Source organism: Phalacrocorax aristotelis, chromosome 13 (assembly GCF_949628215.1).
Source record: "Phalacrocorax aristotelis chromosome 13, bGulAri2.1, whole genome shotgun sequence".
NCBI lineage: Eukaryota > Metazoa > Chordata > Aves > Suliformes > Phalacrocoracidae > Phalacrocorax > Phalacrocorax aristotelis.
The window spans coordinates 1,398,418-1,421,457 of NC_134288.1; the positions used below are offsets into that span (position 1 = coordinate 1,398,418).

Genomic DNA, 23,040 nt, shown 5'->3' on the forward strand with positions numbered 1-23,040 from the left:
GAGCATAGCTCCACAAAATAATTCTGTCTGTACTGTGAAGGTCTGATATACTGGCCAGCCGTGATGAGGTTGAAATGGGAGCTCAGAACAAGGAGCTTTCCGGCATTGGGTTTGATTCAAGAGAGTCTTTTTCTACCTCTCTTTGGCAGAAGAGAGGGCAGAGAGGAGAGTCTGTTGAAACTGGCCTGAATTCTATAATATTATCAGACTGAAATTATAAACATTAGAATCCTTTGGAAATTTAATGACTAACTGAATGAGGTCTGTTAGAGGCAATGGTTAGATAAAGCTACTAGATGAATTCTTGTGGCAGATGTGCTTACTAGACTATTCAATCCAAGGGAAATAGGGTATGCAGTAGAATAGGAGTATGTTCAAAATAAACCCACTCCCAATCCAAAATGCCATTTCCTTCAAGGTAACAAAGTTTATCTGACAATGGTTGTTTAGACATGAGATTTGACTGTGAAATCTTCTCATTTTAAAATGAGATTGGTGTGATTTCTTCTCATTGATTGCACCTTGTATTTGAAGGTCTTCTCCTGAAGCAGTATATAAAAAAGTAGAGCTTTTTTTGACTAAACTTTCCTTTTATGTCCATTTCAGATGATCTGATTATTTCAGAAGATGTTGGGGCAAGTATCTTCAATGGGCAGAAGAAGGTGCTGTATTACGCTGATGCCCTGACAGAAATAGCTTTTGTTGTCCCATCACCAGTGGAGTCCTTAAGTAAGATCACTTTGTACATGCTGTTTACAAAAACCAAAACAACTTTTTTTGTTGTTTGCAAAAGAAGAGAGCTTTTTCAGAAGCAGAACCTAAATAAGCTAACTAGTAGTGTGTCAGAAAACTACTGATGTTTGTTACAACTTCCTAATCCCTAGACCCCTTCCTAGGGTGGTACGATGGTATCTTTTCCATGCCCCTTTTTCTCGCTCGAAGCCTCTATATGTCCAGGTTTACACAGCAGTATTGCTGTCACCCTAGGTGCATTAGGTTGGCCGTATAGTTCACCATGATGCAGGGTGATACTTTTTTTTTTTTCTCCCATCTTGATGTCATGCTCCTGCAGCACATGGAGGAGCATGGGCACAACCGTCGTGTAGGTGAGCAACAGCTTTCACAACATCTTTTGCACACTAAAACCAGTGTGCAAAAGTTCCTTGGAATAAAAGGGCTGTGAGGAAATGGTAGCCATTGGAAGGAGGAGACTGTACTACATAAGAAATGGATGGGACACTTCTAAATCCTTAGGGAGTGGTTTAATTGCAGTCTGCTTCTGGAATAACTGGCAGCTGTCCACCGCTGAATCCTCTTCCTGCTTTTGACTTGACCATAAATCTATGTATGTTTAGTTTCAAAACCTTACATATGATGACAGTTAGGGGTTTTGGCTGAAGAAAAGACGAAACCCACCTTTCTTCTTCTGGCTTACAGCTGATTCACTGGAAAGCAATGTCTCTGACCAAGAAAGCGACTCCAACATGGATCTGCTGCCAGGAATAGTGAAGCAGCAGTCTCTGACACTTGAACTCTTCCCCAGTCATACAGACAATCTTAATCCCTCCCAGCGGGTAAGGCAAAACTTGTATTGAAAAAATGGCTCTTCCCCTCTCTGAAGAACCATGCTGCCAATGCTACGACATTTTGTCATAGTATATGATGTGGTTTCCTAGCATTTGGAGCTACTCATTCCTAGACATTAATCTTTGTCTGCTTTGGTCCTGCCAGAATTTGCACCTGCAGGAGGAGGTTGCAAGATTCCATTAATTAGATATAAAACTTAAACACGCTACATAGTCATACTCTGCATACTGAAATCTTGAAATGCATGCAGGAAAAGTATTTACAAAGTAATCTGGACTTGAATCAATGCTTGGAAATTTAGGATGGATAGATGTGAACAACTTTCATACCTACCCAGTTTAAAATAGTATGTGTCGGTTGTGTCCCAGGTACCAGATGTGAAGTTACTTCAGTATAGTAGCAAAGCAGAAAACCATGAACTGCTGTAACAGTTAGCAAAGGATTTACAACTGCTTATTTCCTGTACAGAATTCACTTCCAAATGTACATTTAGTTACCAATTTAAGGTCTTGAGAACATTAAGAAAAACTTGAACCAGTTTTTAAAGATTAAATATATTAATTTATGTAGAATATAAATATTGTGGAAACCCAGATAACTGTTTCTCAGTAGGTAGTTCCACTGCAGCTGCCCCATCTCAATAGTTGGCAGAGGTTGTACCTGTCTGAGATCTGAAAGAGCAGCTGTGGAAATGCTTGGATGCGTTACTGGACTCACGATGTTTGCAAATTCTACTCTTCCCTTGTGTTCAAAACAGCCTAGTCCTACTTCCCGATCCAAGAGGGTGCCTCAGGGCCGAACCATTCCACCGATGGGACCTGAAACCAAAGTGTACGTGGTTTGGGTGGAACGTTATGATGATATAGGTGTGTAGAAGTTCTCATTGTTTGTTAAAGTAACAACAGGGCAGGAACCAGAGGAAAAACTCTGTTCCATTCCTCTATAAAATGCTAAATCCTTAATGTCTGTAACCAACACTTTTAAGATTCTAAAACAGTTCTCTGATATTTGAGTGGTGGTCCATGGGGTGTACATGAATCAGTGGTGTGTAGGTCTGGAGATTATTTTAGCTCTGGCAGTATATGTGAAATGCCGTCATGCACCTTCTTAAGCTTAACACACAACGCAAGTGTGCGCACCTGTTCTTGAGTTCCCCTCAGCTGCTGTCTCCTCAGAGGGGACCTGTTGTTCTGCCTTGAAAAAAAATCACCTCTGACACCTGCTGCTTCTGTGCTGAAGGGATCATCCTCCTGCTTGGTTTGATGGTACCTTTGAAACCTTCTGTTGTGTTCTCTCTTGTGGGAGGCCTCATTTATCCTGTGCTTGGGGTGCCTGTTTCATGCTAGGCAGCCCAGCGTCCTTTCTGCACCTTTGCTCAGGCAGGGCCCTGCTCCTCATTCATCTTAATGTTTCTTAGTTTGGTGTTTCCTTTCTGACTCTGGGTACTGTCTGACCTGGGAGAGACCCAGCTTTGCCCATGCTGCTACAGCCATGACATGGACAATGGCGAGCAGCTGGCTACTAGGCTTGATGAGTCCTTTGTCCCCAAGAGCTGCTTGTGTCCTGGTTCTAAGTCATGGCCTGACTTTAGCACTATGAGGAGCCTCTCTACTGGCCTAGCCCAGCAGAGTCTGTAACACTGGCCAGTAACCAACAATTTATTCTATCTTTGATTTCTAATCCTGGTTCCCAGGCTGGCAGTAAGGGTGGACCTTAATTAAGCCCTTAGCTCCTCCCAGAGGAAAGCAACCAAGAGAACTGGAGCAATCATGGGAGTCCTGTAAAGTGTAGCTGTAAATTCTCCAAAATGCCACCCTGTCCACAGCACATCCCTCGGAGCTTTACTGGGATCAGTAGGCAGACATTAAGTTCTGCAGCACCGTTTCCCTATCCAGACATTAGCCCGGAGGGTGTTCCCTTAGCTCCAGGAGCTCCAGCCACTTCAGTTCCTGAACTGGTATCCCTGACCCACTTTCTTTCTTGGGTGGCAGCTAAAGGCAGCAGAGGCAGCAACTGTGCTACACATGCATGTTTCTGCTTGGCTGCTTCTTTCAGCAGTTGTAGGAATCTCCCAGAGCTCTGGGCCTGAAGCTGAAGAAATGAGTTCATGAGCCTCAGTAAGTGTGGCAATTGGATTGAGGGGGGAGGGGGGCTCTTGCAAGGATCTTCTAGGCCAAAGGCTTTGCCGTGTGCTCCTGAGGTTCTTGGCTTTTGCCTTATGCTTCTGGTATGTTTTTGAATCTGGACAGTGGAAAAGCTGTCACTTTGTAGTCTAGGCTATCACCCCTGTGCCAACTGCCTGCCTTCCCTCTTGCTCCGTCTCAAAGTACATCCATGGCCCTCCATGCTCTGCCTCTGCTGGCTCTAGCTTTTGTGTACTCAGCATCCCAGCTCTGATGACAAAATCTGGTTTTGGGCCTTACACTCCTTCTGTTGGAAGAGGTGTCAGCACTGTCCTGCTGTCTGAAGTGTACTGTTGTGAATGACTCTGAACAAGTCACTCGGTTCCTGCCCCTAAAACTAGGTAATGGGAAGTGCCCTGTCCCCTTCCAGGGATCCGAGTTCTTACTTTCTCCTCCTGCACCTTCATGATCCAGTCACTTCTCACCATGTGCAAGGCAGCAGAACTGTAGGTTATGGTGAGGATCTATAGAGCTTGGATTTGAGGAACGATACCATGTTTGTTGGAGCAGGGCTCAAGGGAACTGTAGATGTGAGCAGTGGTATCGTTTGAAATTCCCAGCACTGTTCTTGAGGCAGATACTTGTGGATAGGTGAAGATGCTGTTGAATAATAATTTGAGAGCTCTTTTTGTGATTTAAGTACTTCACCTTCTCCCTACTTTCACTGTTTCTTTAGAGATTTTGACCTTTGGGATTGAGAGAATTGAGGGTCTGGGACATGTATTACCTAATCTGTTGAGTGCAGGATGGCTGAGGTGTGTCTACGCGCTCCATGAATGCTTAAGCTTAAAAACAAAGACTTTGCATCACTAGCAGTGCAAGAACGTCCATGGTGTAAATGGTTGAAGACTGCATGGTTTTGACTGATAAGTAGTTTTTCTTTGTACCAAAACAGAAGAAAAACCCCCAAAACTGGGGTAGATAAACTTTATTCAGTGTATCCTCCTCTTACAGAAAACTTCCCCCTCCCTGACCTCGTGTCTGAGACTAGCACTGGTGTGGAAACTACAGCCAATAGTAGCACTTCCCTAAGGTAAGACTGCTGTTATTTTCATTTTTTTCTTGTTTCTAGCAGACAACAGTTTAGGCTGCACTTTAGAAGAAGTCATGACTGAGATTACGTGCATTCTTCAGCTTTCACAGGCAACCCTGAAAACTCTAGGCAGTCATATTAAAAAAGACAGAATGGGTTTCCTCAGTGGATTTGTTTTTTCTTGAAAAAATGAAAGAGGTTTTCATGGCACTGCAGTTTAAACACAAGGAACAAAAAAATGTGTAGCTTTTATCTTGAGTCTGTTATTAGCCTCCCTCCTGATTTACTCCCTTGTGAGGCAGTTAACATTGCGTACATGTTGTGAGGGTTAAAGCCCTGTCTGCAGGACTCTCGAATTCTGTAGTGACAGAAGATCATAGAAACAGCACAGTTGATATAACCCTTCTAAAGTCCAGAGGATGGACATTGGAGTCCTGCTGGTTTAGCCACAAGACATTTTTAACATTCTTCTAGCACTTAAAGTAATCATTCTTCATCTATAGATTAATTGAAGCAGTGCTATAAAACTGATTTAACAGTTGTGGTTTTTTTCTCTTAAGATCTACCATGCCTGAGAAGGAGGTTCCTGTGATCTTCATCCATCCTTTAAACACTGGCTTATTCAGGATAAAACTACAAGGAGCAACTGGGAAATTCAATATGGTTATCCCATTGGTGGATGGAATGATAGTCAGTAGGAGAGCTCTTGGTAAGCTAAAGGTTTTTAGGAACACTCGTGTTTGGGTTTGCTTCTGGTTTTATTTTTAATAATAATTATATATCTGCAAAATGCATGGTCTGGAATCTTTCATTGGAAAAAGTATTGGACATGGCAGAACAAAATAAAAGCATGCTTTCTGCAGCAACGGCAGGAACAGCAGAGGGAGCAGGTGGTCAGCACTTAGCTGACAGCATAGCAGGACTTCACTGCAATTGTAGTAGGAGAGAAGGGTTGAAACTAGTAATGCTGGAAGTAAAAGGTAAAAGCCTGTTATCTAAATAAGAGAGAGCAGAAATGTGACCCTAGTGTTCAGCATTGAGAGCCAAGGTGCTGGTGCTAGCTGACTGCCAGAGGGTACTGATGAATTTTAGTGTGCTGGCATGCTGTGTTTGTTCCTTCTGTTTTAGAACCCAGGTAGCGATTAAAAGCCACAGCAATTGGGAATTTTCTAATGTGTTCAATAAAAATACTTAACCTACTATACAGGCATGTGTTAATAGGGGCCTGTGTGTGTTATCTGCCTTTTCCTCTGTTCCTGGGTGGACTGATGGATCTGTCTTGGTATCTGTGCTCCTATAGCTTCAGTAACCGGAAATCTCACTCCAGTGAGAGCCATTCACAAGACAGAATATTAGGATACTTGTACATAACCATAAAACTAAGGTTGTAGGAGTCTGTTGGGGGTGACTTTCAGGTTCTGGTTTTTGCATGCTTAATTCAGCGATGGGAAAATTGAAGCCAGACTGGGCCTTCAAATAACATGTGTGAATTCAGCTGATGACAGTGGCTTGTGCTGAAAAAGAATCAGGTGTGTTTTGCTAGAGCTGGGCTGGTTTTCCAGCTGCATCAGGACTATTAATATAATGAAATTTGTCTCATCTCTAAGGGCGGTCAGGCACTGGCACAGGCTGCCCAGGGAGGTGGTGGAATCTCCATCCCTGGAGGTATTTAAAAGAAGGGTAACATGGTGCCTGAGGATATGGTTTTGTGGTGGACTTGGCAGTGATAGGTTAGTGGTTGGACTCGATGATCTTAAGGGTCTTTTCCAACCTTAAAGATTCTATGATCAGCAGATGTGGTTTGTGTGTAGCAGGAATCAAGCCCTCTAAGGGAGACACTGTTTCTGCTTGTAAGAAAGTGCTTGTGAAACAGCAAAGGGGTTAACGGACACTTACTTCTTTAGAAGCACATGAACTTCATTTCAGAATAAAATAGGATAAAGTCCACTGCCAGCTTTGACCAAATGTTACTGCTTTGGCTCCCGACCTCTCCTCCCTGCAGTACACGGCAGTATGAGTTAGGGAGGTAACAACAGTGGCGAAGCAGTGAGGGGAAGAGAAGCCTGTTTCCAGCCACAACCCGTCAAGTCTTTCCTCATCCTCTGTTCCAAGGGAAAGGCTCTGCAATTCCTACTGAGAAAAGTACTGATGGGTACTTTTTTGTCATCCTGAAGGCTCCCCTGGTATTACCCGGTGTGACCTCAGGGCCCACCCAAACTCTGCATGTCCTCCTGTGGCATGGCCAGCGGCTGTAGCACTGTGATTCTTGTGTTAGCTGCCCTGGATTCTTTCCCCTCTTGGTTCCAAGGGTGCTGTTGTGGGCAGTTGCTTGGCTCTGGCAAAGCAGAGCAATCTTCCTCCTCTTCCAGCCAATTCCGAGTACCACTGACTTAGTCCCTTTCTTATTCAGTTTTCACAGTGAAATGTCCTTACAGGCCTGGGGAGGGGACCGTGGTTATCTGTTATCTACTACTCGGTGAGAAAAGTTCTTTACTTGGTGGTGCTGAGCGTCTCTCCTGGGTTTCCAGATGGGGCAGAACCCAAAACTGTCTTTAGCTGTGAAGCCAGCAAAGGGGCACAGAGGTGAATTTGCTTAAACTTCATTGAAATGTTGTTTCTTTTTCAGGTTTTTTAGTGAGGCAGACGGTAATAAATATTTGTCGGAGAAAGAGGCTGGAAAGTGATTCATACAACCCCCCACATGTCCGCCGAAAACAGAAAATAGCAGACATTGTCAATAAATACCGGAACAGACAGCTGGAGCCAGAATTTTATACCTCACTTTTCCAGGAGGTTGGGCTCAAGAACTGCAACCCGTAGGTCATTATCCTTCCAGGACAATTAGATCAGAGCTTGGTGGCTACAGTAATGAAAACAGTTAAATAACAACAACAAATTTCCTCAGCCCTCCGGAATTCAGGAAATCATATTCTAGCACAAGTCAGCAGATACCATGTGGGAGGAATGAGAAATGAATCCAAAACATTGCAGTTGGGATATTGACTTAATTCACCTATCCTCAAAAGATTACTTAATTCCAGTCTTCCTGGATGCTAGCAACATAAACTCTTCACCCAATCATCTATTCTAGACTAATTAGGAACTGTACGTTTCTCATTCTGAGAGAGGAAAACAATCAGAAAAAAAAGCCATCTCTGCTTATAAGGATGGAAAACAAAATACAAAGCTGCCTTCAGACATCTCACTACACCCATGTGTTAGAGGAGAAGGGCGCAGGATCACTCCTTTGAGGAGAGAGTCTGTTTCAGAGCATTAACTATCCCTGCAAGAACTTAAAAGACATTTTCAGCCCCCCTTCTGAGCTCAACAGAAGATCCTTCACTGCTTGTAACCAATTTGTGTACCAAAAGCAAGAGGATGAAAAATTGCTTGGAAACATCGGGTCATGAAATTTGTAGCCAAGATGCTGTATTTTATAGCTCCCTCCGTGGCTGGGAGCAAGTCCATCTACATACGAGATTTCTGCCATGCTGACAACAAGCAACACCTGAAATTACCTGACTTTGCAACATAAGTTGTTACTAGATAAGAGCTCTTGGTTATATCAAAACAAGGTTATGACTTTCAGGTCTGTTGCAAAATGTCACATTTAATTTTAGTAGCTTGATTTTTAATTTTTTTTTTAATGCAACTACTTAATTTATTTTGAAGTGTCTGTATCACCTACTCACTGATTCCATAAAAAGCGTAAACATCATTTGCTTTCCTTCCATTGGATTGAAATCAGATTCTGGGGCTGCCTCCTGCCTGATATTTATAGCATAAGCAGTTTTTGCAGCTTCTACAACACCTTACAGAAGCTCCTGTTAAACAGACTAAAACAACTTGAAAAGAAAATTCAAGAATTCTTCTTTCTCCCTATTAACTTGCCATTCCATGAAAGCCCCTTTGAAGTTATAGCTTCAAATTGGTTTGACTCTGCCGTGCTCTCTGCATGCTCAGCAGCGGTGGTTCCCTTTCACATAGGTCAGAAGTTCTCATTTTCAGACTGTGGATTTCACGTGTTCAGGACTCGAAGGATGTGCTGGGAAAAGATGTTTACAACTAAAAAATTAATACGGGGAATGGAAAGGCTGCAGTGGGCGCTGGCAGCCTTGGGAGCACTCTCAGGCTCCCAGTGCAATCTGAACTTGTGTTGCAGTAATGAATCATCACTGGCGCTCCCAGGTGGATGCAGTTTGTGGTCACTGGTGGCAGCACATGTCCTTTTCCTTCCAGTAAGCAGGTAATGCCTGGGTATGAGCGTGAGCAGGAATCTGGGGAGCTCCTCACCTTGTTCCAAAAGGGGTTTTATTAGCTTTTTAATATGTATTGCAGTAATACCTGTCAGTCATTTAGTTTTGATATTTCAGAGTTACTTTTTGCAACGGTTCTGACCTGAAACGATCTTAATTGTTTCGTTACAATTTACCTGCCAAGGACATAGTCTGGTCCTGTCTTTTCATGTGTTTTTCTCACAACGAGCTAATGGAAACACAGGCCTCTAAAAACACGTGAAAGGACTTTCAGAATGTCAACCAAAGGGGTTTTAGGTGACAAGTGCTTGTTTCAAGGGACAAGCACACTAGCCTCTCAACTCAGGAGCTCTGGATTTTCATCCAGATGAATCACAAGTGGAAAAATGAAACCACCTAGAGAAAACTACTGTAGAAGTGAGCATGATCTCTGGGTTGCAAATGGCAGGAGGAGCTGCAAGGTGGCAGCGTTTGGGTGTATTGGCAAAGCTGTGAAGGGAAACTTGGCTTCATTCCTCTGCCAAACTCTTGCCAGTACCAATTTAATGCACAGACACTAAATTCACCCACATTTTGTATGTACCTATTGGATCTAATTAATGGCCAAACGCATTTTAGTCCACTGATTTAAAAGGCATGGCCAATGCATGTGTAACAAATAAACATACTGAGTAGTCAAATGTCTTCACATCTTCAATAACGTAACAATACAACCCACATACCATACACTTAGCTATGTTAATATGCAAAGTCATTGGTTTATATAGTAATGAGCTGCAAAAGATACTGCTTTCAGGCATTTGAGTACAGTCAGTAACATAAAGATGCGTGCGTTTGGGGAAACCCTGGGTATTTTCCACAAAGTCCAAGATAGTCAAACGGACTGCCTGAAAATTTACTTTTTTTAAAAAGGCCTGTGCTTGGCTGAAGAATGAAGGTCTTGGGTCTATTTCCATGTTTATCTACAGCATGGGTATGGCGCCCACTTGAGCAGTAAGGACCCTGAAAGCAATGCAGCTTTTCAGAAGTCTCGGAAGAAGGTCACTTCTGCGCACGTTGTTGCTGCTGATCCTGCTGCCGGGGGAGCAGGCGTTTACAATGTCATTAGTCTGATTTGTAAAACCAGCTGGTTAACGTGTTATGTACTAGCGGTGTGACCTGGCCATAAGTTTTGCTATCTGGAAAGGTGAACCTTCAAGAAAGTCGCAGTTTAGTATAAAAATGTTGCGATTCCAGAAATGTGTTACCGTCCCACTTGGTTTGGATGCCAGCTGCAGCAGTGAGTGTCCCTGGCAGACCTGCGCTGGTGGAAGGTGTCTGCAAGGAGTGTCCTCCGTCCCTGTGCACGGAGAGGTCTCCGACTTCATAAAAAAACGGAAAACAACAATTTGGGAATTAAATCCTCCTCCTGTCAAAGTCAGTGGCCAAGCTCCAATGGCTTCAGCTAGTCCAGGGTACAGCCTTGAGCTTTGTTCCCCGAGAGCGTTAGAACAAATGAGATTTTTCAGTTGCAATTGCAAGAACACGTTAGTCAAGAATCCAGACTTTTTTTTTTTTCAGCAGCAAACTGCCGTATTGAGTTTTCAACTTGCGTGGCTTGGGTTTGCGTTCCTGTTCATCGGAGGTGATGAGAATTGAGCACTTGCTTTGTGCGTCGTGTGGCGTTAGTGTAGACTCTGCAGGTAACCTAGTGCTGCAAAAGCTGAGTCGCAAATGTTGCGTAATAACTGAACCGAGACTTTCTCTCTTCTTAAGACCTTTCTGTTTGGGTTCATAATTCTGCTTCAAATGATGGCATCCTTTTAACAGTGCAGAAAGGGGGGGACCATTGTCACGTTGTTAAACACAGTGTTGAAATTACAGAAATTTTAGTACCTTAATAAAGGCTCTCTTATAAAGAAAGGTGTTTTGCGAAGGTACTCTTAAGGCAGGCATCACAGCCTTACAGCAAACAGGAGATGGGAATGACAGTGCCTGTGGAAATTAGTGTCTACATGGACAGCAACGTGTGCACGAGGCCGTAGGGAAGAGCAGTCCCTCGCTGCTCGACTGGCTCTACATGCTGGGTTCTCCATAGGGGACTGCATTTCTTTCCTGCGAGGTTCTGCATGCCCAGAAAGAGGAGAGAACTAAATTTCAATCTAACAGACAAATTTGACATGATTTATTGATTGCATAATTGAGTGATGTCTTTGAAGGCAAACACAGACCTTTTCCACATGGATTTTAGCAGGAGCAATTAGACATGAGAATGCCAGATATCATGTGCTTCAAATCATATACAATTTGTATGAATTTCTGTATGTTGCCAAGACATGATCTTTTTGTTCTTATTGTATTTTTCTGTAAATATTCCTGGCGCTAAGTTGTAAAGTAAAAGCAAATTGTAAATATGAAGATGTGAACTATGTTCTCTTGTCTCTAGTACTTTATCTCTTATTTGTTTAGGGAAGGCACACAAAGGCTTGTTTGTATTTATGCCAATTCTTTGTCCAGGAGAAACACATCAAATATTGAATGTAACACAATTAGTCCAATAAATTTTAAAGATTCTTATCTAGTAACTTTGCAGTTGTCAATTTTTAATATTTTCCAATGCCTCTGGTTGAAATCATCAGCCGAAGGAGATGTTTCCCAGGGAAATAGCAGACAGATGTAGTAAAATTGTGCGCGCTCTGCGACGCAGCAGCTATGGTAACAGCGCACGGGCTTGTATTTAAGGAAATCACATTGCATCTCGGTGGTCTGGGGAATGAAGACATGGAAACACAGCTTCTAAAGGGAGACCTGATGCTCCTGCAATGCAAATGTTCTCCAGTTGCTCGGTGCTGCTGCTTCTGTCGGGTGTGGGTCCCCTCCCATGCGGGCAGCTCTGCTGACACCCTGCAAGCAGGACTGGGAAGGCTGCTGTGTTACAGCTGGCAGCTAAAATGCAGCATAGAGTCCTCCGAGTGCTAGAGACGTCTCTTACCTCTGTGCAGACTGAGGGTATAAAGAACTTGACTTCTCAGGTTTTTCAGGTTAGGAGAAGAGCTGGGCATGAGTGCAGGAGAGTCCCGTGTCCTGCGAAGGTGATACACCCGGAGAGCTCTGGAGAACTGGGGAAGCTTCAGGAAGCGCCTGGCAGAGGGTGGGGTTTGTCAGTGCCCCTCCAGTGTCAGACCAGCGAGCCAAACCACCCACAGACCATCTCGGCTTCCCAGGGAGGTGACAAGCTCTTGCTGACTCTTGCAGTGGGTTCCCTGGGCCAGGGCTGGTGTTTGGCCTGGCAGGAGCCTGTCTGTGTGTCTCGGTGCTTTACTGCTGAGGCAGCAGGTGGTGGTTACCTGGCAGCCACCCTGCGCCCCCCGCAGCACTTCACAGCAGCTCATAACATGAGATGCTGCCATCAGGATGTTACCCTTTTGTGAGCTGTCCTCGTGGTGACTTGCTGATAGCTGGAACAAAACCACTGAGCTGGCCACCCCGGAAACCTCGAACAGGGCAATGTGAGTGTTGGTTTTCCTGCTGTATCCCTCTCTGACAACTTCAGCAGGTGCTCCCTGCCCTGGGCCACCTGCTGAAGCTCCTCACCGTGTTGCTTCCAGGGAAGCTTAGGGCAGGTCCCACACTGAAGAATTATAGAAAAGAGTGATAGTTAAATATCTTTCTCTGCAGTCCCAAAGCACAGGGCCAGTAGCAGAGAGGGCTTATCTGGGGTTGGTTTTAGAGGCCTGATGCTTTCTCCCTCCCTACGATGGAAGCAAAAGGCACTGGGCAAAGCGATCCATCTCTCTCCCAGGGGGCTGGGACACCCTACCCTGGCCATTCTTGCCGTGCATCCTGCCTGCTGCTGCGGGCTTCTCACTACAGGCTTCTTCCCATCGCTTTTTTGGTGGCTGTTCCCCAACTGTCATTTTGCAGAGCACCGTTTCTGGCCATGCTTCAGCCATGCAGGGAACTGCTCTTCAGTTGACACCTGCTCCTCAAAAATCCCTTCCTTTGCTGCGGTTCTCATAGCACAGGTTTTTAGCCCAAGGTGGACAAGATCTTTATTCAAGTCCCTGTAAATGACCTTGTGCTTGGCTGTGCTGCAGGGCAAGTAGTCTGGTGGCAACAGCCTGCATCCCTCCTGCCACATGCTCCACCTGGGGCGCCACAGACTCACCCTGCACCAGTGCTTGTAACTGCAAGTTACTGCCAGCCCCCCGCTTTTTCCCCCAGTTTTACTGATAAACCTGCTGATAGCCTTGCTGATAAACTGGGCATTAGATGCATCTCCCTACCCTGAGCTGTGCCAGTGAGTGCCGGGATGCCCATGGCTTTGAAGCCTGACCCTGAGTTACAGCAGCCTCCGAACCCTCCTGCTGGGAGCTGCCTGCAGGTCTGCAACACGCCGGCCCCGGGAGTGGGATGGCACCGCTGGTCCTCAGCTCCATCCTGCACAGCAGCCCGGGTGGGTGGCTCGGGGTACCCCGGGGGAGCTCCTGGCAGGAACAGGGGCTGGCTGGGGGGCTGAGGGCACCCTGCCAGCCCAGGGCCCTTCGCAGGAGGGGTGTTGGGGAGGGATCAGCCACTGCTGACCTGTTGTGGGAGGCTGGAAAGCTCACTTAAGAGCCTGGGGTTGAAAGTGCCTTTTCATCAGCAGAGCCTGTGGAAACGGGAGATGTTTTGTATGCAGCGGGGGGCGGGGAAGGCTCTGTGGGTGTATGGTGGTGACCAGACTTCAGCTTCAAGCAAACCCAGGAGCTGAAAGGCAACTCAGGTAGCTCCTCCGGCTTCTGCGAGCCACAAGCCCGGCTGGGAGCAGCACAAAGCAGTCTTTGGGTGGCCATTTTTTCACTAAAGCACCTCCCATGCACTGAAGGTATTTGATGCCAAGGCAGTAAATGGAGTCATGAAACTGCTGTAGTGCGCCAGGGCATCATTTTGGAGACGCCACGCAAGCAATTGCTGTAAAAACAAGAGTAACAAATCCAGGGATGGAGGCAGAAGTGGCTGCAGTGCAGAGCAGCACAGGGACAGTCAGTCTTGCCCTCCACCATGCATGGAAATTAGAATTAATTTCTAACTCACTGTTAATTGAGGGGAGCTGCTCTGTGGGGCGTGCAGCAGCCAGCAGCACCCTGCAGCCGTCCCACACCCTGTGTCCTGCCCAGCCCAGGTGAGTGGAGGGGCCCAGGAACTTTGCCATGGGGGTGCACAAGAGATGTCTTGTCCCCAGCACCCTCCACTATCCTCTTCATCAGCTCAATTCCTATAAACTTGCTGAGCAAAAGCAGGAGAAACACCGCATGCTGATGCCCAATACACCCATTTTTCTCACCGCAGCATGGCTAGTTTTGACCACAAGTGGAGCCAAATTGCATTACAAATAATTTTCCAAGTTGAAATGTAATTTAGTTACTGCTTTAAGCCAAGAAAATATTATCTGGCTGCTGGCAGTGAACACGCATCTGTCAGGAGAGAGGGTAAGAGGCTGAAGGTGGAGCTGGGCTGAGCCGTGGCTGCAGGCGTCCTCCAGTGCACCTGCTTTGGTGGTGGGTGCCAATGGAGTGTCCCCCAGGCAGTGCAGCTGCCATGGTTTTACCTGGGCTATGCTGGCACTGCCAGAGCATTCCTGGACGATGCTGGTGCCACCAGAGTGTCCCTGGGCCCCACCAGTGCTGCTGGGTTGTCCCTGGGTTGTGCCAGTGACACTGGGGTGTCCATGGGCACACTGGCAGGGCATCCCAGGGCTGTGGGTTTGATCATCGCCGTGACAACAGGCCCCATCATCAGCATCATGGAGGAGGGTAGCGTGTTGCTGTGGCAACAGGAGCATCCCCAGGGGTCTCAGCCATGGCTTTCGGCTGGGGCGATGGCGTGGCTTTACATGCTGCTTTGGGGAAAACTCCTCATTCCTAGTGCTGCTCCAGAAGCTATGGGCAATAGCCGTGGCATGGCAGTGGCCGAGGGGAGCTGTCTGGAGGCTCAGCTGGGCACATGCGAGGTTTAAACCTGCTCACTGCTTCCTGCGAGAGCAGTGATATTTTCTGCTTCATTATATGCACTAAGTCAAAAACACCTGCACTGCACACCAGGGCTCAGCTCTGCCTTTAACCCAGACGAGGGTGTGATGGGAAGAGGTGATGCACCACAGCTCTGGGGCTCACACCAGGTTTTCTTACAAACGTTTTACTGGGAAAGGCAGAGATGGGCCAATTCATCCCAGGGGTGGAAGGAAAAGCTTGCCGGGCTGCCCCCAGAGACGGTGTTGGTGGGACAGGATGAGCCATGGTGCATCAGCACCACCAGCTTTGCCAGCTCCAGGGCAAACAGGCTGCTTTTGGGTGGTAAAACTGCTTCCCCCTGCCAGGCAGAGCCTCAGCAGCAGCAGGGGTGTCCCAGAGGGGCTGGAGGTATTGGGCCACCACATGGGTCTGATGGGCACAGGCACAGGGTGGCCCATGCTCCCTCCCCATCTTGTCTCAGCCCCAGCCGCATACTGGGCTTTGGCTCCCCCAGCACAGGCCAACCGTGCCCCCTCTAGCATCCCCACTAGGAGCCATTTCCATCGGCACACGAACTTCCCCCCCTCCATGCTGGGGTGCCCCACCGCCCCGGCTCCCTGCACGAGGGCTGCAGCAAGCCCTGGGGGTGCTCTGCCGACAGCAAGGCGGAGGGGCCCAGGGCAGCCCCCACGGCCAGCCCAGTGGGAGGGTGCTCCGCTTCGACACCCCTGCCTGGCCACGGCCCTGCCCAGGCCCTGGGGCGCTGCAGGCAGGGGCCTGGGGGCCGGGGGAGCCCAGAGCAGCCCCTCTGCAGCATTGCAGCTCCCACTTCCCAACAGAGGCTTCCCAGCACCAGCTCTGGGACACAGGGCCTGTCAGGCAGGGATGAGTGCCGACTGCCCCCACACTCCTCCAACAGCCTGTGATAGAAGCACATTTGATGACATTATTAAATGATTCAGTGCATTTTCTGCCTCTTAAAGTACTTAATATATGTGCCCGTGTGATTCATTATTATTATTATCTAATAAAAGATTATCTGACTCACTTTCATGTTTCTTCCAATTACAAATTGAAATTGTTCCCACTATGACCTTGCAGCTGCTAGATTTCTAAAATTAGCCATAATGATGCATTTTACTAAGATAATTAATTAGCTAAACTGAGAAAATTGAGTAGTAGAACTGCTTCACATGCTGCTAATTATCTTTTATTATGTCATCTTTACATGCAAATAAAGAAATATTGTGATTATTTTAAATACTGTTTTCATTAGCTAATATACTTGTTAGCATTGCGATGGCTCGTTTCTTCCTCAGCAGCAAGAGCCCTTGGGGACTCTGCTGCTTATTGACTGCAGGACTCTTCCTTTCAGATTAAGAAAATGTAGTTACGGTCTAAATTAGTTTTATTTTGTCAATTTATTTTAATGGCAGCGACGGTCAGAGGTGGGAGGATGTTGAAGATGGCAGGCGACGCAGGAGCCCCAAGGGCTCCTGCTAAAGGTCAGGGGGATCCTGGGTGGGAGGAGAGGGCGGAGCAAGGGTGCTGCCCCACCAACCTCCTCTTTCCCAGCGTCCCTCCTTGCTCAGGATGTGCCCCATGATCCCGAGCTCTGGTCTGGCCATCCCGGAGCACCTGGAGCAGCTCCTGGCACCTTGCAAGAGCCTGGGAGTGGTTGGGTTGTTGCAGGCCAGGCACCATGCATCGCGCTGTGCAGAAACCCTTCCTGTCAGACACCATCCACACTGCCATGGGTGCTTCGGGGCAGCATCATCCCCCTACTTCCAAGAGAGGTCGTCTCTTCCAGGAGCCACCTGGTTGGCAAGAGTCAGCACAGGATGCTGAGACCTCTCCATTGCTCCCCAGCGTCCCGTGCAGCATCTGTTGGGGTTTCTGCCCCCTGCTTTTATTTTGACCCATCTCCTCTGTCACTGGAGTCCGGCTGGGGTCCCCTCCCCAAAGGCATAGGGCTGGGTCCTCCAGCTGACAGCTGGGAAAATGCTGTCTGCCTTTGAGAAGGGGCTTTCAGCAGAGCCACTGCTCACCCTGGGGCTGGTGGGGTCCCACCTGCTGTGCTGCCGGCTGCTGGCTGCCAGCCTCGCCCTGGAGCAGGTCGGGCCATGGCGCTGCAGGTTGTGTCCAGCCGGGAGCTGTCAGCGGGCAGGATTCACTGCATTTGGGGAGCCCAGAATGTGTTCACATGCCCGCCGGTGGCTCCTGGAGCTCATTTCCAGCTCCCGGCTGGCGTGCTGGCAGCAGCTGTTTGCGGGGGTTGATGCTCCTGGCCTCAGCTTTGGCACCCGGGTCCCTTCCCTGGCACGGGCAGGATGGGGCAGGAAATGCATTTTGCTCCCTCCAGCCTTTTGCTCATAATGACTATAATTTGTACCAGTGGGGAACTGAGGGTGGGGGAAACAGCTCTCTGGGCAGGTGGCTTTTTGTGGCCCCATAACAACGCAGTGGGATGAACAGGATTTGAGGACTGGTTCATAAGGATGCTTCCTTCTGGCTTACTGCTCAGAATGGGGTCCATGCTGGAGACGTATTGAAGGCAGTACCACAGGGTGCCACGAGTGTCACCGGGCACAGGGGGCCATGGTCCCCCATCCCCCGGCCACTGCAGGCACAGCCCACCCCATTGGCAGCTCTAATGTGGTACCTCGCTGGTGGATCATGCACCAGCACTGAGTCACAACCAACAGCAGGGCTACGCACAGGGAAAATAAACCCTGGTAATAAATCTGCCTGGGGCTGCCGGGTTTAAATGGCAATGAGACTGTTCTGAAGGAGTTGCTGGTGGGGGTGCTGGCTGCGGGAAGGAGATGGGGCATTTGGGGCCCTGGCGGGGGCTAGGCAGAGGAGCGGGGCTGGGGCGCCACGGGACAGGCTGCCGGGCACGGCCCCAAAGTGGTTCAGGCTGGAGCTCCCAGGGAGCATGGGCACAGCCCTGGGTGCGCCTGGCAGGACGGAGCAGCAGCATGTGCTGGGGGAGCAGGGAGCAGCCTGGTCCCAGCACGGCTGCCTGTTTGGTGTACAGCAACCATGCGCCTGCTGCCTGTGTGGCCTGTGCCAAGCCTGGTGAGCCCCGTGATCCCAGGCAGAGTTACTCCAAAACCTCTAGTGCGAGTATTTGTTCCTTTGAGGACACGCCTGCAGTCACACAGGTGCCATCCTGGAAGATGTACAGCCTGCTCCAACCCCATGGATGATCTTGCTTTGTGCAGGAGCGGGGACTAAGCATCTCCTGATGCTCTGTCCAGCCCAAAGAACATCATCACCCCATAAGCCTGAGCCCTCAGAGCCCCACGCCATGGTGGGGCACTGCCCAGGAGCCCCAGCATCTGCCCAGGGCCAGCGCTGGTGCTGGTGCTGTGGTCAGCGTGACAGTGGGAGGGGCTGGCAGGGACAGCGGTGGGCCTGGCAGCTGCCCAAGCCCCTGCCTGGGCATTCGTGGAAAAAGATGAGCCCACATGAGTGGGAGCAGATACTGGCCATGCCAGCCACCCCCTGGGAAAATCCCTGCATTGCATACGGCAACTGCCGAGCCCAGTGGACACAAGGGCACTGCAGCCCCCGCTGCCACTGCTGCAGCCCCTGGCTTCTGCCATCACCCGCCGCTACCTTCATTTCTATGCACAGCTTGAAAACTGTCTTGTTTGAAGCTCCCAATTGCATCAGGAGCATCTTTTTGGGCAGAGTCCCATGTGAGCTCTATCACCTGCCTCTCGCAGCAGGCAGAGCCCTGCTCCTGCTGCCTGTGACCAGTGGCATTGCCTGGGACAGCCAAAACAATGTGTCTAGGTCCCTGTTCACCATGGTCATGGTTAATAAACCCCAGATAACCCCACACCAAGGAAAGCTCCTTGTTTTCTGGTGGCAGCAGCTGGGCAGGGAGAAGGGTGGTGGCTGGAATAGGTGCCAGGTACTCCTCCAGCTCCTGAGCCGCCCCAGACCCAGAGTTTCTGTGCAGCACCGCACACATCCCTCCAGATTTCGCAGGGTCCCCCAACTGCTGGGTCACCCACGTGGAGATGGACCCTGCTTGGTCCATGGGACACCTCCCTGGGACAGAGAGCAAAAGGGATGAGCTGGAATAGCGACAAGGGAGATTTAATTTAAAAAAACACAGGGGAAAGCTGAGCACCTTGCTGGGAGGGGGAAATCAGAGGCACAGAGCAGTTTCCTCACGATGGTTTGAAAGTGGCCACCAGAAGCGCGGTGTCCTTGGGCAGGATGGGCTGGGTTTCATCCCTTGGCTTTGCTCTCCGTGAGGGACAGCGCCTGCTCCATCCCTACCTACTGACGGTGCTTATAGAGTCAAAGAATGACAGAACAGTTTGGGTTGGAAGGGACCTTTGGAGGCCACCTAGTCCACCCCCCCTGCAGTGAGCAGGGACATCCCTAACTAGATCAGGTTGCTCAGAGCCCCGTCCAGCCTGACCTGGAATGTTTCCAGGGTTGGGGCACCTCCCACCTCTCTGGGCAACCTGGGCCAGGGTTTTATCACCCGCGTTGTAAAAAATGTCTTCCTTATATCTAGCCTGAATCTTCCCTCCTTTAGTTTAAAACCATTACCCCTTGCCCCATCGCCACAGGGCCTACTGAAAAGTTTTTCCCCATCTTTCTTATAAGCCGCCTTTAAGTATTGAAAAGCCACAATACGGTGTCCCCAGAGCCTTCTCTTCTCCGGTCTAAACAACCCCAACACTCAGCCTTTACTCATAGGAGAGGTGCTCCATCCCTCTGATCATCTTTGTGGCCCTCCTCTGGACCTGCTCCAACACGTCCATGTCTGTCTTGCACTGGGGACCCCAGAGCTGGACGCAGCGCTGCAGCGGGGGGTCTCAGCAGAGCGGAGCAGGGGGCAGGATCACCTCCATCACCCTGCTGCCCGCGCTGCCTGTGACGCAGCCCAAGATATGGTTGGCTTTCTGGGCTGCGAATACACATTGTCTGCCAGCAGCCTTTTTCTCTTGGGCATACTAGAGCTTTTCTGCCTTAAATTTCACATCCACAGCAGCGATACCTGGTGAACCATCAATAATAATTACAGGGTCCAGAGCCATCATGCACATCCATCCTCTGCGTGTTCCTGGTGAGACTGGGGACACCCCGGCATGGCTGTTTGCACCCCACAGCCCTGTCTTTATTCTGCAGGAACTTGTTGCGGCAAAACTGTGCTGAACTGTGTCCCAGCACCGGCCCAAACCACAGCAGGGCAGCAGCTCCCTTTCCTATGGAGAATAATGTCATGTTGTTAGGAATTCACGTCAGACCAGACCCACTATCACTCCAAAAATAGATTTCTTCATGATTTTGTGTAATTAAGTAGTAATTCACTTCCTAAGAAGTTGCTTAGCCTTTCAGATGCTAGGCAGTTTTTATGGCCATTGATTGCCATGAGAGGGGAGGCTGAGCGGGGGGCTGCCATGCTGCTGCGCGTGGGGCGCTCTGTGGTGGGGACGGCGGCGGGGGACCAGAGGGGATGTGCCAGGCTGCCACTGGGGGTGACAACTGGTAGGTGCAGGGTCTCCCGGGGAGCTGACCCCCCCCTCACTGCATGGTGGGCAGGGACGCCCTGGCTGCCTCTGCAGACAGGGTTTGCTGAAGCTGCCCGTCCCCAGCCCAGTTCTGCAACCGGCAGCCAGTGCCAAGACAAAGGCCATGGGCAGCATCAGCCTGCCCACGGCAGGGAGGAAGAAGAGTCCCAGTCCTGCTGGCAGGCAGGCAGGCAGGAGAAGGACTTGGCGGGTTTTTATTTGACCCAGCTGGAGCAAAACCTCCCCTGGAAATGCTGGGGGTCAGGCACAGGCTGGCAGCAGGGCGGGCAGCGGGGCAGGCAGCACAGGCAGCTCAGCACCAGTAGCCATGCCATGCTGGGCACTGCCGGCAGCACCACAGTCCTGTCCTCCCTGTGTGCCAGCAGAATGCCTGGGCATGGAGGAGTGAAAGGGGCAGGCAACACGAGAGGCCGTGAGCTGCCTCTCTGCCTGCACTGCCTGCCAGCAGCAGCCCCAGCTCCAGCCTCCCACAGCACAGGCTGGAGAGAAGCACCCTAATTCCTGCCTCCAATTAGGAGAGCGAGCAGCTCCGCAAGGGCTGTGCAGCCACCTCTGCCCTGCACTGCTCCCACACCAGGCCAGAGAGGCCGTGGGAGCGGGGACACCCCAGCCGGGACCCACCACAGGATGAGGCCCCATACTGGGGGGCACACTGCTGCTGTCGGGCACCCCTGGGCACAGATTCACTTTCACTGAAGCATTTTTAGGATGTTCACCTTCAATACTTGCAGCTGTGAACCCCAAACTGTGGTTTTATGAATGGGGGAGGCAGCATTGACCTGAGCAGTGTTTCGTGGCAGTAGGAATGAGGGCACCACACTGGTGTCGGCGCAGAGGACATCTCAGAGGGGTTGGTCCAGGCTGGAACCATTGCCACCCAATGCAGATGTTGCTGCTCCCAACTCAGGTCTTTATGGATATCTCCCCTCCAGGGATCACAGGTGGCAAGGAGACCGTTGTGCCAGTGGCCCAGCCTGGCCCTTTGTGCTACAAACCAAGGGCTTCCTGGGGCCCCAGAGCAGAGAGCAGAGGTACTGCCAGGCCAACCACATGCTCCCTACGGCCCAGGGCTCCTAATGGCAGCTCAGATGGCAATAAAACTGCCACAGCACATGGCCACCTCTGAGCTGCCATCGACCATGGCCACACAAGGATGGTGCACCTAGGGGACGGTGCTGACAGGGGCGGCGCACATGGGGTGTGCTCATGGGGATGGTGCACACAGGAATGGTTCAAATGGGGAGGGTGCTGACAGGGATGGTGCAGCGGGAGCAGTGGCTGCAAGCTGCTGAGATGCACCAGCACGGCTACCCTCGTGGCAGCACGAGCCCCAGGCCACAGCCAGACGCTGGCTATAAAAGCCATCAGTGTTTGGGAGAAGGGCAGTTTTGGCTCACTGTGTGCCACACAGCAGCCCCCTCCTGCACAGCCGCAGAAGCCAGGACCAACCAGGATCAGTGGGACAGGGAGCATGGGGTCACCTTTAGCAAGCAGTGGGGCAGGGGACACTGCAGAGACACAGGGGAGAGCAGCTGCCTCCCTGCATGGTGTCACACCGTGTTCTGCATGTGCTGCAACCTTGGGCTGAGGTTTGGGTCCTCTTTCAGGGTCCCTCAGCCTGAAAGGGCACTGGGGGCTCCTCAAAGCACACTTGGACCCACCCCTTATGCTCCCCCAGAGTTTGCCCTTGCCAGAACCTTGCTGGGTCCTCATGCCCCTATTCCTTTCCACCTGCCTGACCAGTCTTGCCGGTAACTGCACTTTTGCCACAAAAATGTGTCTGAAGTTTATCCTGTTTGTTTTTGCCTTGCCCTGTCCCTGTTTTCCTCCTCCCCTGCAACTTATCTGCTTTGGGCCCAAATAAATCCTGTTGTGCTGCCCTCCCTCCTCCAGGATGGTGCTGCCAGTGGCAGCACCACATCACTGTCTGCCATAAGAAGTCAGGGAGGACGGACAAAACGGGGTGAGTGGGGCCCACCCTTCACGCCAGCACCGGGCCGGTAATGAACCAGTGCTGGCACCCTCGTGGCTCTGGGTTTTGTTCTCCTCAGCAGCTGGTGCTAAATGAGCCCTTGGCACGGCCGTGCCCTCAGTGTGGCCGTGCCCATGCGCTCCCAGCCCAGGGCATCGGGACGGGGCTGGGGTGTACTCGTTCCTCCAAGCCATCTGGCAGCGGGAGGGAGAAGCTGCCGGCAGCCTCGGTCCCTTGACAGGCACACCGGGCAGGAGGTAACAGCCCGGCTGCTGCCTGGCTCAGTTTCCCCATCAGTAACACAGATGATGCCCCAGGGTCATGCCAGGCACCTGCTGGGGCTACATCGTGCCAGGGAGCCGAGGGGTGCCTGTGGGGCCTTGGGGTGCCATTCCAGGGTGCTGCCTGCAGCAGCACCTGTCAGATCCCACACCAGGCAGGGCATCAGTGACTGCAGGCACCAAACCAGCCCC

At 50.1% G+C, this 23,040-nt stretch overlaps 1 protein-coding gene across 3 annotated transcripts in view; it reads left to right on the forward strand.

Moving 5' to 3' along the window:
- Positions 1–11,619, forward strand: part of RALGAPB (Ral GTPase activating protein non-catalytic subunit beta) — a 69,116-nt gene extending 57,497 nt beyond the window's left edge. For all 3 annotated transcript variants that reach the window (XM_075108493.1, XM_075108494.1, XM_075108492.1), the window contains 6 exons: positions 607–729; positions 1,438–1,574; positions 2,345–2,453; positions 4,725–4,803; positions 5,364–5,512; positions 7,430–11,619. In XM_075108493.1, coding sequence (XP_074964594.1) covers positions 607–729; positions 1,438–1,574; positions 2,345–2,453; positions 4,725–4,803; positions 5,364–5,512; positions 7,430–7,623 — 791 coding nt within the window. In that variant the 3' untranslated portion in view covers positions 7,624–11,619. The remainder of the gene's footprint in view (positions 1–606; positions 730–1,437; positions 1,575–2,344; positions 2,454–4,724; positions 4,804–5,363; positions 5,513–7,429) is intronic.
- The last annotated feature ends 11,421 nt before the right edge of the window (positions 11,620–23,040 follow it).